General features: G+C 35.5%; 1 protein-coding gene across 1 annotated transcript; it reads right to left on the bottom strand.

The window, feature by feature from the left end:
- Positions 1-2,246: 2,246 nt before the first annotated feature.
- Positions 2,247-3,596, bottom strand: LOC120148793. The gene has a single exon (XM_039161806.1). The coding sequence runs from the start codon at positions 3,594-3,596 to the stop codon at positions 2,247-2,249; it is 1,350 nt and encodes a 449-aa protein (XP_039017737.1).
- Positions 3,597-11,903: the final 8,307 nt, after the last annotated feature.

Below are 11,903 nucleotides of genomic sequence, written 5' to 3'. Positions count from 1 at the left end.
TGAATCTAATATACGATCTCTCTCATAATTTAATAAATATTATAGAAATTAAAATATAAACTAATACTAAACAAATTAAATAAATAAAACATTAACAATAATTAAAATTACAATAGAATTTAAAATTATTACCGTATCAAAAAATGCATCGAGATATGATTCCTTTCTAAACATAGCAAACCACCTTCCATTTTATAATTGCAAAAATTTATAAAAAAGTTACTATAACAAAATTTAATAAAATAATAAATCAATATAATACAATAAAAATATTTTACATTCTTAATAGAAAGATTGATACTAGGAAGAATGAGAGATTTTGAGATTTAAGTGTGGTTTGGAGGTTGTGTTTGGTTGTATTTGAGGGAAGAGGGGAGGGGGTATTTATAGGAAGAGGGGGTAGACGGGTTTCCCATAAATGTGGGAGGTGGACGGTTGGGGTATTAAATGTAAGACGCGGATAATGATTCGCGCCTTACATACGAGTGTCAAAAATCCCTGAAAGGTGCGGATAGCGATCCACGCATGTCTTGACGTGGCGCCAACTCAGATAAGGCGTAGATGGCGATCCGCGCCTTTTATGACTTGGAGTCAGCTCAGATAGAATCGTCATTCGCGCCTTGTCAAAAAGAGTACTAGATCAATAATATTAGCATAAAGGGTGCCGTACATGTAATTATTACCCGTGATATTTTAGTAAAATCACGTTTTAATTATACGTTGAATTTTAAATTTTGGTCCATAGGTAAATACCCTCCTATCCAGATTCAGCTACGATTCTGAATCGATTAACATATGGATGACCATGTTGGAGACTTGGAAAGTCAAATTACTTTTTCAATTATAATCATGTGTGAGAAAATGCCCATAATTTGTTAAATGGATAATGATTTCTTAAATATTAAAAACAAAGTGGAAAAAGTATTGAGCATAAAGTTCTAATCAAAGTGATAGGGATCAATTTTTCTATTAATTATAAAACCTAAAATCTATAAAAATAGTTTATATATTAAAGATTAAGAAATTATGATTGCGTAGATGTGATTATAAATATAATATTTATAGAGGTTATGAGTTCGAGTATTAGCGACTGCAATGATGATTTGACGTTTATTGTCAAATGATAAAGAATATTGAGAACAAATATTATTTTGTAATCATCTTAGTTTAATAAAAAATATATTTAGAACTTGTCAAAAAAAAAAAAAAACCAGTCTAGTTAATGTCATTAAGGATTCTAAATTAATATTAAAGAATATATGATTCAACCGTGTAAGATTACAAATTAATGTTAATTGATTCAAGTAATTAAGTTTAGATTAAATTTATCGAATCTAAACAATAGCGACTTTTTACTCTAAAACAAAATGTTGACATAAAAATATTTTTAAAAAGAGATAAAATAATTATTTAATCAAATATTATGAGTTTATTTTATCATATTTAATAAAAAATAAATTGATTTTTTTAGTAGAAAGATGTTAAATTGATTTTTTGTTGTTGTACTCTCGGTTTCGAGACTTCGCTTTACTAATCGGACTAACCTGTGTCGCGCATCTGGTTTTAGTGGGTGAGTCTCCTAACATTATTTTCTCTATATACAAGAACTCAAACTCAAAATCCTACTTAAACGATATCAAACTGGCGTCAAACCTGACCACAAATTTATAATAATTTTCCCAAAGTAAAAAAATAATGTAAATATATAATTCAATACATAAATAAAAAAAGAAAGGTGAAAATAGTCTAATATTCTTCAATGTCTTAATCTTCGAAATCTATTTTTTAAGTTAATAATTGTTCAAAATAATTTTTAATTAGTTGATAATATATATACATCCTATAAACATAATTATTTGAGTTTAAATATAATTCATTTAAGGAAAATATTTTATTTTATCAATCATATCATTCAATAAATTTTATAATTCAATACATAAATAAAAAAGAAAGTGAATAATGACCTAATCTTTTTGGATTGCTCAATCTTCAATAGACATTTTCGTGGAAAAATTTAAGAAACAACAATCTAATTTAATGCTAAATAATGATACAGAATCAAATAACCGAAAATATTATAAAAAACATAATATTTTAAGTTGCATCCAACTAAAAATATTATATTTTTTTATAACAATTTTGATTAAGCTTATTCCATACTATTATTTAAGCTTAAAATAAACTGTTGTAAAACAGAATTATCGATTTTCGTTCCTCATTTTATACTTAAATCCACTTCAGTTTTACTAAATTCTCTTTTTTCTAGATCCAGATGCCCCAGGCGCACAAGTAACCGTAATGCCACATCCAAAAATATTCCCGAAACAAGTAAACGACCGATTCTTGCGGCGATTTCTTCGACCACTCCTCGTGCTTTTCGACGCCGATGTTGTTGGAATCCTGCTGGACATGTAACTCGAAAGCTCACCCCTGTCATACAATGGCGGCAGTTCGGTTCTCCACCTTTCCAGTTTCGACTGAAGCCCTTCGATGCTTTCGTCTAAACTCCACCCCTCCGCCATTGAACTCTCCGTCTCTTCCATTTTGTTATGTTGCAGGTTCCTAGCCACCGCCGCCGCCACTTCCGACGGAGAAGGACCCAGTTCGGAATCCGTCCATATTGTTGACCTACCAAGTTTTTTTGGAGCCCCGTTATCCAACCAGGGGGATCTCGTCCCGGTTGGCGACTTACCGGATGATTTTCCTCTCTTAGTATTTTTATCGAACACGTTATTTACAATTGAACGCCCTCTTGATCTGATCTTGGGGTTGCTTTTTTCAGCGCCGGAAACAATCGAACTGGAATTTCCCTTCTTGGGAATTTTACCAGACGTGTAATTTAACATTGAACTCTCTTTTGTAGTAATCTTAGTGTTGGCTTTTCCAGTTTCCCAGGCGTTAACCATTGATCCACCATTGACAATGGAGGACCCTTTGGGCTTCAACTCTGATTCTAAAATGGAACTCGAATCACTCTTGGTTCGTCGGAGTTCGGGATTGATCAAACCATTAAGTAAATGCTGAAAGTTACTGCTTTTGCAAGTGCTTGAAACAGGGTTAATAATGGAGTTCTGAAACGGATCTTCTTCACCCATTAAATGTCGGTACCCGACAGCCGACGATCCCGTTTGCATATATAATGGCATGCTGCTCATTGTACTATCGAGCAACGCCACCCCAATGTTTAAAATCCCTTGGGGTCGACCTGATGGTCGCCAAACTTGAAGCGCGACGAACCGCATCCCTAGTTCAACTTCTTCTCGATGGTGGCGCCGTTGAGAAATTGTCGGAATAAGGTTTCCGACAATGACTCGAATGGTCCCGACATGTACGTCACGGAACCAATGCACGGCGTACATTTCAATCGTGACATAAGACGTGTCACGGTGAAGAAACTCGTCGTCGACGCGGAAAACAAACTTGTCATTCCAAGTCGGATCGGTATGGCCTTGGGTGTCAATTCGAGTAGAAAGTTTTCGTCTCGAATGGACCCAAGCTACAGCGTAGGTTTTCATTTTACGTCGACAAACAGGCTCCAAATCCTGAGCCGAAATCATATTAATTTCCAACAGCTGGAATGGTGCCGAAATACTCATAATTCCGGCTAAGAAGAATAAGAAAATAACCGTGGTGATTATAAGGTAGTATATGTTCAAAATATTTGTCACGAAATAACATAGGAAAGGAAAATTGAAACAAAATGGAAATGGAGTGCAGTTTTGTGGTATTAGGAGATGAAACCCTTGGCTTTGTAAGTCATTTTGTTTGTTATTTATTTTCTGATATCCCTTCTGTAAAAAAGTATATAAATGGAAGTTATGAGTTTTCACTGCAATAAAACAAATAAACAGAATTTGGTTTAATTAGGATTACAAATTAAGCTATACATGAGTTTCTATGTTTTAACTGCCCACCATGGAAGGCTGAGAGAAAAAAAAAATCAAATTTTGATTTAATTTCAGTTCAGATAATAATTTTCTTTGATAATCGTTTGAATGGAATCAAAATTTATTTTTATTTAATTTTTTAAAATAAAAATTTTAATTTAAACTTTTAATGGGAGAAAAAAAATAAAATATTATACGTATTGAAACCAGAAATCGACGACCGCCCCTCCGAATCCCACCCCGACGAAGATCCGAGCCACACCCTTGATCGCATCTGTGTCGCTAAGTCTTTTATGCCCCTAAATTGAAACCATAGTTCTCATGCATGCAACCCGATTGAAACCCTAAATTGTTACCGAGGGCTAAAATTGAAAACCTAAAAAAGAGGGGTAAAAATAAAACATGTTATTTTGTAGGACTAAAACTTAAATAACAAAAATTAGGGGTAAAAAGATAGAATTTATAAGATTGTGAGGACTAAAATTGTTATTACACCATGCCATATCAACATCACAACATCTAAGTTAAAATTTTAACGGTGGGTGACCAAAACAGAAATAAAAATGTAATGTTAGATATATTTTTGAAAGAAAAAAATTAAGTGATCAAAATAGAACAAAAATATTATTAGGGTTACTAAACATACAGTTTACCCTAAAAGCTATCATATGAATAAAAAGATCATAGTATAACATTTTCATAAAATCGAACATTTAGTAAAGCTACACATTAGAGCAATTTAGCAAAATTTGGCCCACAATAACCTAATATATAAATTGATAAGCGGGCCCTTACTAAGATGCACAATGTCATGTACTCCTTTCAACTCTCCAAGACATTCAATAATTTATTTTTATTAATTTGGATTAAGTACAAGGTACATAATATTTGTTAAAAGATAACTCTAAATCATCTGACATTGAATGCTCGGACCCTTGACATTCATGGTACTCAAATCCGAGACCTCAAAGAATAACAACAATTCATTTATCATCGAAATTGTTTGATTTGTGCAAACATATCTTTTTAAATACAATACACATCCTTCCACCTTAGTCCTTACCATAAGTAATTTTATAGTCTCCTACAAGTGCTAAAAACCATACGATAAGTGAACTATATTTGATACAAAACTAAGTTTATCATAACAACATTATTGTTAAGCACATTATTATAATAGTTTATATTTTAATTTATTAATACACATTGTGTAGCATTTTTTAAGCACGTGATAGAGTCTAGTTCATTATTTTAACATGTATCGATTCTGAATGTCTATTTATAGCATATATCAGTCCATGCAATAGAGAAAATTAAAAAACAAAATGACATAAATCCGAGATGCATATCTCTTGATAGAGTAGTAGGACTGTGTGGTTTGGTTGTTAGGGAGTTACGTGAGTCGTTATGCTATTTGTAAGCCTATATATTCGGAGTCCATGTCCTGAAAGGGCTAAGCATTTTTGTATCAAGTCTGTTTGACTCAATAAAGCATCTTCTTCTTCAACGTTATTCTTTCTTTCCTTTCCTTTACTGTTACAACAATTTCTCTACACTCCTTACTAACACTTAGATTTAGTTCAGAGTATAGAATCAAACATGGTATCATTCGTCAAAGATCCTGAAGCCGTGTTTTCTTCCACTCCGATTCATTTTTTCTGGTCAATTTTTGGTGTATCTCGGCGTTTCTTGTCAATCTAATGAAGATCTCAATGTAGTGGTGTTCTGGTTGTGCTTCAGATGACATCAAGAGTTGATCCAGGTTCTATTGTTGTTACTAATCGTTTAGTTCAAATTTACCTTTATATCTTTCTCAGCATCTGGCTGCTTTCTTGATTGATCAATAGTTTGATGGCGTTCTTGATTGAGAAATCGAAACTGGTTATTTTAGGGTTTTCTTTGCTTCTGCTATTCTTCTGTCCTCTGTGTTTGTTTTTTGAACCTTGTTTTTCAGGTGTATCTTTCTTTGTCTTCTCTATGGGATTAATGCTCCTGAGCATAGTACTTCTGATGTTAGTGCATCTCCTATGAACAATTCGACTAGTCTCTTTTCCACAAAAAAGATTAATGTTGTCTTAGATGTTGAAAGTATTGTTAAAATGGTTTTCAAAGTTGGTTGCCAAACTTGAAAACCATTTTAACAATACTTTCAACAATCTCCCACTTGAAGACTGATTTTAATCTATCTTCACACCTCAATCAATGCAACAGCTTTTCTAGTCTTGTTACTCTAGCATGCCAACTGAAGTTGAACACAACTTCAGTTTGTCTGTAGTCACCGTCTTTGTCAACATGTCTGCCAGATTTTGAGCTCCACTGATCTTTTCAAGTTTCAAAATCCCGTCTTCCAGAAGAGACCGGATAAAATGATATCGCAATTGTATGTGCTTTGTCATGGAATGAAAAGACGGATTCTTTGCTAGATGTATAGCACTTTGACTGTCGCAATACAAGACATTGTTTTCTTGTTTCTTGCCTAACTCTTCCAAGAAACTTTGGAGCCAAACCATCTCCTTGCTGGCTTCCGTAACAACGACATATTCTGCTTCAGTTGTGGAGAGAGCAACTATCTTCTGTAGTTGAGAAACCCAACTCACTCCGGTTCCTCCTAAAGTATAGACATACCCTGTAGTGCTCCTTCTGATGTCAACATTTCTGGCTAAGTCAACATCTACATAGCCTGTCAGTATCGTATCTCCACCTTTGAAACAAAGTGCTTTGTTTGTGGTACCCCGCATATATCTGAGGATCTATTTGACTGCTTCCCAGTGTACCTTGCCCGGATTATTCATGTACCTGCTAACAGCTCCCACTGCTTGAGCAATATTTGGTCTGGTACAAACCATGGCATACATCAGACTTCCAATTGCTGAGGCATACGTCACCTTCACCATGTGTGCACGTTCTTTCTCCGTCTTTGGTGATTGTTCTTTGGAGAGTCTGAAATGAACACCTAATGGTGTACTTACTGGTTTAGCATCTTGCATGTTGAACCTGGAGAGTACTTTGTTGATGTACTCAGCCTGTGATAATATCAAAGTCCTCGACTTTGTGTCTCTCTTGATCCTCATCCCAAGAATCTGCTTTGCAGCGCCCAGATCCTTCATAGCAAAATGCTTCGACAATTTTTGCTTCAAGTTTATAATCTCTCTTGCATGTCTGAGCCTGCAACGAGCATGTCATCAACGTACAACAATAAAATAATGAAGTTATTGTCGAACCTCTTGATGTAGCAACAATGATATGCTTGGCATCTGTTAAAACCATTGCTACTCATGAAGCTGTCAAACTTCTTGTACCACTGCCTAGGAGCTTGTTTTAAACCATACAAGCTCTTCTTTAACCTGCATACCAGGTTTTTCTTGCCTGCATCTATGAAGCCTTCTGGTTGCCTCATATAGATTTATTCCTCCAAATCACCATGAAGAAAAGCTGTCTTTACATCTAACTGGTATCAGAGCTTTTGGTTGTGAATTTTATCAATTTTTTGCGAGGTTATTATTCATTACTATTCACGTGAATAGTAAAAATTTTGTTGGCGATACGAGTTTGTCGACGGAGGTGTTATAATACACGGTGGCTCACACAAATTGTCAGAAACGATCTGAAGAAGCCAAATTCGAGTGGGAGCGATGGCTGCAGACGAAGGGAATGTGAAAATTAAAAAGTTCGATGGTGCGAACTTTGGCTTTTAGAAGATGCAGATTGAAGATTTTCTGTACCAGAAAAATCTATATCAACCTCTCTCAGGAAAGCAACCAGAGGGCATGAAGAATGAAGACTGGGCTCTTCTCGACAGACAAGCCCTCGGGAGTTATCCGACTGACGTTATCCCGCAATGTTGCTTTCAACATAGCAAAGGAAAAGACCACGGCGGGTCTTATGGCGGCTCTCTCCAGTATGTATGAGAAGCCATCGGCCTCAAACAAAGTTCATTTGATGAGGTGATTGTTCAATTTGCGGATGACGCAAGGGGCATCGGTGGCTCAACACCTAAATGAACTCAACACAATCACAACCCAGTTAAAGTTCCGTGGAAATTGAATTCGATGATGAAGTTCGAGCTTTAATTCTCTTATCGTCTCTACCAGACAGTTGGAATGCTACTGTTACAGCAGTCAGCAGCTCGTCGGGAAACAATAAATTAAAATTTGACGATGTTCGGGATCTGGTATTGAGTAAAGAAATTCGACGGAGAGAATTGGGTGAAGCATCAACCTCCTCAGCCTTGTACACGGAGTCCAGAGGGAGAACTTCAGAAAGAAATTCAAATCGTGGCATATCCAAATCCAGAACGGGAAAATCAAGAACGTGAAAGAAAGATTTTACCTGTTATAACTACGGCAAGAAGGGCCACTTTAAAAAGGATTGTCGAGCACCGAAGAAAAATATCGGCGCACAGGAATCTGCCAACGTGACAGAGGATACAGGTGATGCCATGATTCTAAGCATCAACAGTCCGATTGAATCATGGATCTTGGATTTAGGAGCATCTTTCCACTCCACCCATGCCGAGAAATCATGGAGAACTATGTCAGTGGTGATTTTGGGAGGGTTCATCTAGCTGATGATGAAACCTTGAAGATCGTCGGAAAATGAGACATCCGATTAAAGCTGCCAAACCAGACCACCTGGAAGCTGACAGGAGTGAGACATATTCCTGGCCTCAAAAGGAATTTGATTTCTGTAGGACAGCTTGATGGAGAAGGATATAGTACAACATTTTCAGGCTGTGAATGGAAGATTACCAAAGGAGCACTCGTCATTGCTCGTGGTAAGAAAACTGCTACTCTCTATATAACCTCAAATTTAGAGAATATCATTGCAGTAACAGATGCTGATGGAAAATCAAACCTATGGCACCAAAGGCTTGGCCATATGAGCGAGAAAGGGATGAAGACACTTTTGTCAAAGGGAAAGTTGTCGGATCTAAAGAATGTAGATGTCGGACTATGCGAGGATTGCATCTTTGGCAAACAAAAGAAAGTCAGCTTTGCAAAGATTGGTATTGACTACAATGAAATTTTCTCTCCAGTCGTGAAAGTGTCTACTATCAGACTAGTGTTGAAAATTGTATTCAAAGTTTGGTAAATGTTTCTTTGAAAATGGTTTTCAAAGTTTGGTAAATATTTCTTTGAAAAACAGTTTTCAAAGTTTGGTAGATATTTGTTGAAAAATGATAATAGGATAATCACAATTAATCCATAGGCTTTAGGGTATTTACAAGATTAAGTCCTTAAGTTTCAACTATAAATACCCTAGCTCATTTAGCTTCAAAACCATCCCAAAATCCCAAAAATCATTTCTTTCTCCCAATACTAGATAGTTTTCTTGTGAGTAGTGAGTGTTTTGTAAACACCTGTAAATTTTCTCTCTTAGTAAAAGATCTGCAGCAGTCCGGAGACGTAAGCACAATTGGCTGAACTCCGTTATCAATTTCGGGTATTATTTTTCCGCTTTTATTTTGCATTCTCACTAATCTGGTTATAGGAAAATTACTCGTACTCGATTTATTTCCCAACATTAGATGATCACAACTATCTTTTGTGGCATCAACAAGTGTTTTTAACCATTAAAACTCATAAGTTGCATGGATACATTGATAGTAACGTCTTACCTCCACCACAATATATAACCACTGATAATCAGCTGAGTATTAATCCTGAATTTGAGTCTTTTGAAGAACATGATGGAGCTTTAGCTACCTGGTTTCTATAAAAAAAAATAGAATCTTAGTATGAGAGAATTTCTGTTGAAAATAAGTTGATACGTGATAATTTCTGTTGAAAATAAGTCGATATGTGATAACCTTGCAAACTGCGGAGAGGTCATCTCTGAGCATAAACTTGTGACTGCTATTCTCCATTGTCTTCCCCCTGAGTATGACTCAGTTATCATTGTGTTAACTGTTGGTTCAGTTCCTTCGAATGTTGATGCTATTAGTTGTATCATCTACATCATAGCTTGAAGTTGATTTTGAAGGTCTTCACATTCTTCCTGATATGCTGCTTCTCTCTCTGCTTCCACGGGGATAACCATGTGAGCCCCACGTCTGGATGTTGGATGGATGAGGAGGTGGTCTCCACATGGAATAGGGTGGACCAACCGGGACAACATGATTCGAGTAATGTGGTGGAAAGGCCATGATTGGTTTATGTGGATAACAACTCCTCTGCATGTGATCTCTTTGCGGCCACCTTCGATCCTCCTCCTTGGGTAACATATGTCTTCTATGCATTCTATATTTCTGCTTCACAAACAACAGGAGAATCATTTTAAGCAAGAGAAAAAAGTTTAATATCCTAAACAACTAACTATGCTGAGAAAACAGAAAACTGCATAGGCACTCTAAAATGGTTTTCCAAAGAATTATAATAATGACATAAAGGTCAACAAAAGGATTTAGATATTTAATATCCTAAACAAATGAACTAAATCATATAGTACAAAAACCATAAACATTTATTTGCGTCCTGAATTTTATCACGAGAAACAGTTTTCCTAGTCGAACAATACTTTGTGTGATGAGAAAATTAAAGGTTATCAGTAGCAGCATCAAATCTAAGAAAAGTTAGAGCTCGTTTGGGAATAGCGTAGCATAAATATGACATCATCCCTTAAAGCTTCACCAATATGTAAACAGCAGGAGCCGAAGAGACAAATACATGCATGCACAGCAAGGATATAAATATTTAACAATCCACTAAAATACATGGAAGGTAAACTTAAAGTTGCTTGCCAGCATATAAACTGGTGTGAATACAAGTATACCTCATTTGGAGCCTAATGACCTCAACTTGAGTTTCATTAATGACACGGATGTAGCTCTTACCAGCTGAGACCGTTTCAGCAAGAGGGAGTTGAAAACAAGAACCTTTTGAAAAAGCAAGGCATGTGAAGCACATGTGGTGCTACTGTAGGAACTGTGAATGAAACAGAAACACGTAGGCCAAATGGTTTTGAAGAACCATTTCCAGAAACAGGCACCAAATCCAAGCACTTCTCGGCAAGTTTGGAAACACGTAGGCCTACTGCTTGACTCAAGCAACTCACGAGCCTAATCGAGTTATTCTTTTAAATAGTACGAAAAACCCCAGATTGGACATAAAAACAAGTATAACTAATCAAATTTGGAGTTTAATTTGATAACCGAACTTTGTTTTGCTAGATAAATGAGCTTCATTGAGCTAATTTAGCAATTGAAACTTTACTAAAGCGAATAAAACTCATATTCTAAAAAAGGTGAATACACCGTACCTTAGCAACAATCCCTTTCATTCCATAAACTAGTATATGAGATTTGCTCAATCTAAAACAAACAAAAATACTCATATGATAAAAAATTAATAATAAAATAAAATCAAAATAAAATAAAATAGAATAAAATTATTTTTTTTGAGCATCAACACCCAAACCCTAATTTATTGATCATAAAGAGCAGTCTCTTGCTCTGTCAACTCCTCCCAGTTCATATCAACCTTTAAAATTTGAATCCCAAAGAAATAAAAAAAAAATCACACAAAACTCAGAATAAGTAGAGTAATACAAACCCTAGATCCCATAATTAAATTTAGAAAACAAAGCAAGTTTGAAGCTTTTGAAAGCGTAATATTAAGAAGAATGAATGGGCGGCCAAGCTTTGATTCTCTCTATGTTTGAGTCAGCGCGAGTGGAGAAAATTGATTGCTTATAAAGTCCAGCACCAAATTTCACATGAATTGGATCAAAAGAACTTAGAAATGTAAAATCTAGGTTACAAAAAAAAATTAGAATACCGTAATCACATTAGAACAACAAAAAGGGGGAAATTACACTTCGATGTCAGAGAAGAAAGGAAAAGCTTGATGTCAGATACTAACGATTTGGCTACGAAGTTGGAGGGAATAAAAAGAAGAAGATGTAAACGGCGAGAATGGAAAAATAGGTGAAGGGGGAAAAATGAAAAAGGGTTAAAGGGGCGCGAAACTTCGAAATTGTAAACTTGCGGCTTTTGTAAATACAATCACCACTAATGTA

This window comes from Hibiscus syriacus, unplaced genomic scaffold, assembly GCF_006381635.1.
Source record: "Hibiscus syriacus cultivar Baekdansim isolate YM2019G1 unplaced genomic scaffold, ASM638163v2 tig00110987_pilon, whole genome shotgun sequence".
In the NCBI taxonomy this organism is placed as follows: domain Eukaryota; kingdom Viridiplantae; phylum Streptophyta; class Magnoliopsida; order Malvales; family Malvaceae; genus Hibiscus; species Hibiscus syriacus.
Note: the sequence above shows the minus strand (reverse complement) of the source record. Positions and strands in the feature narration are given on the sequence as shown.

Bases quoted from the DNA above. Each gene is read 5' to 3' on its own strand.
- LOC120148793 (XM_039161806.1), bottom strand. From the start codon at position 3,596: ATGAGTATTTCGGCACCATTCCAGCTGTTGGAAATTAATATGATTTCG.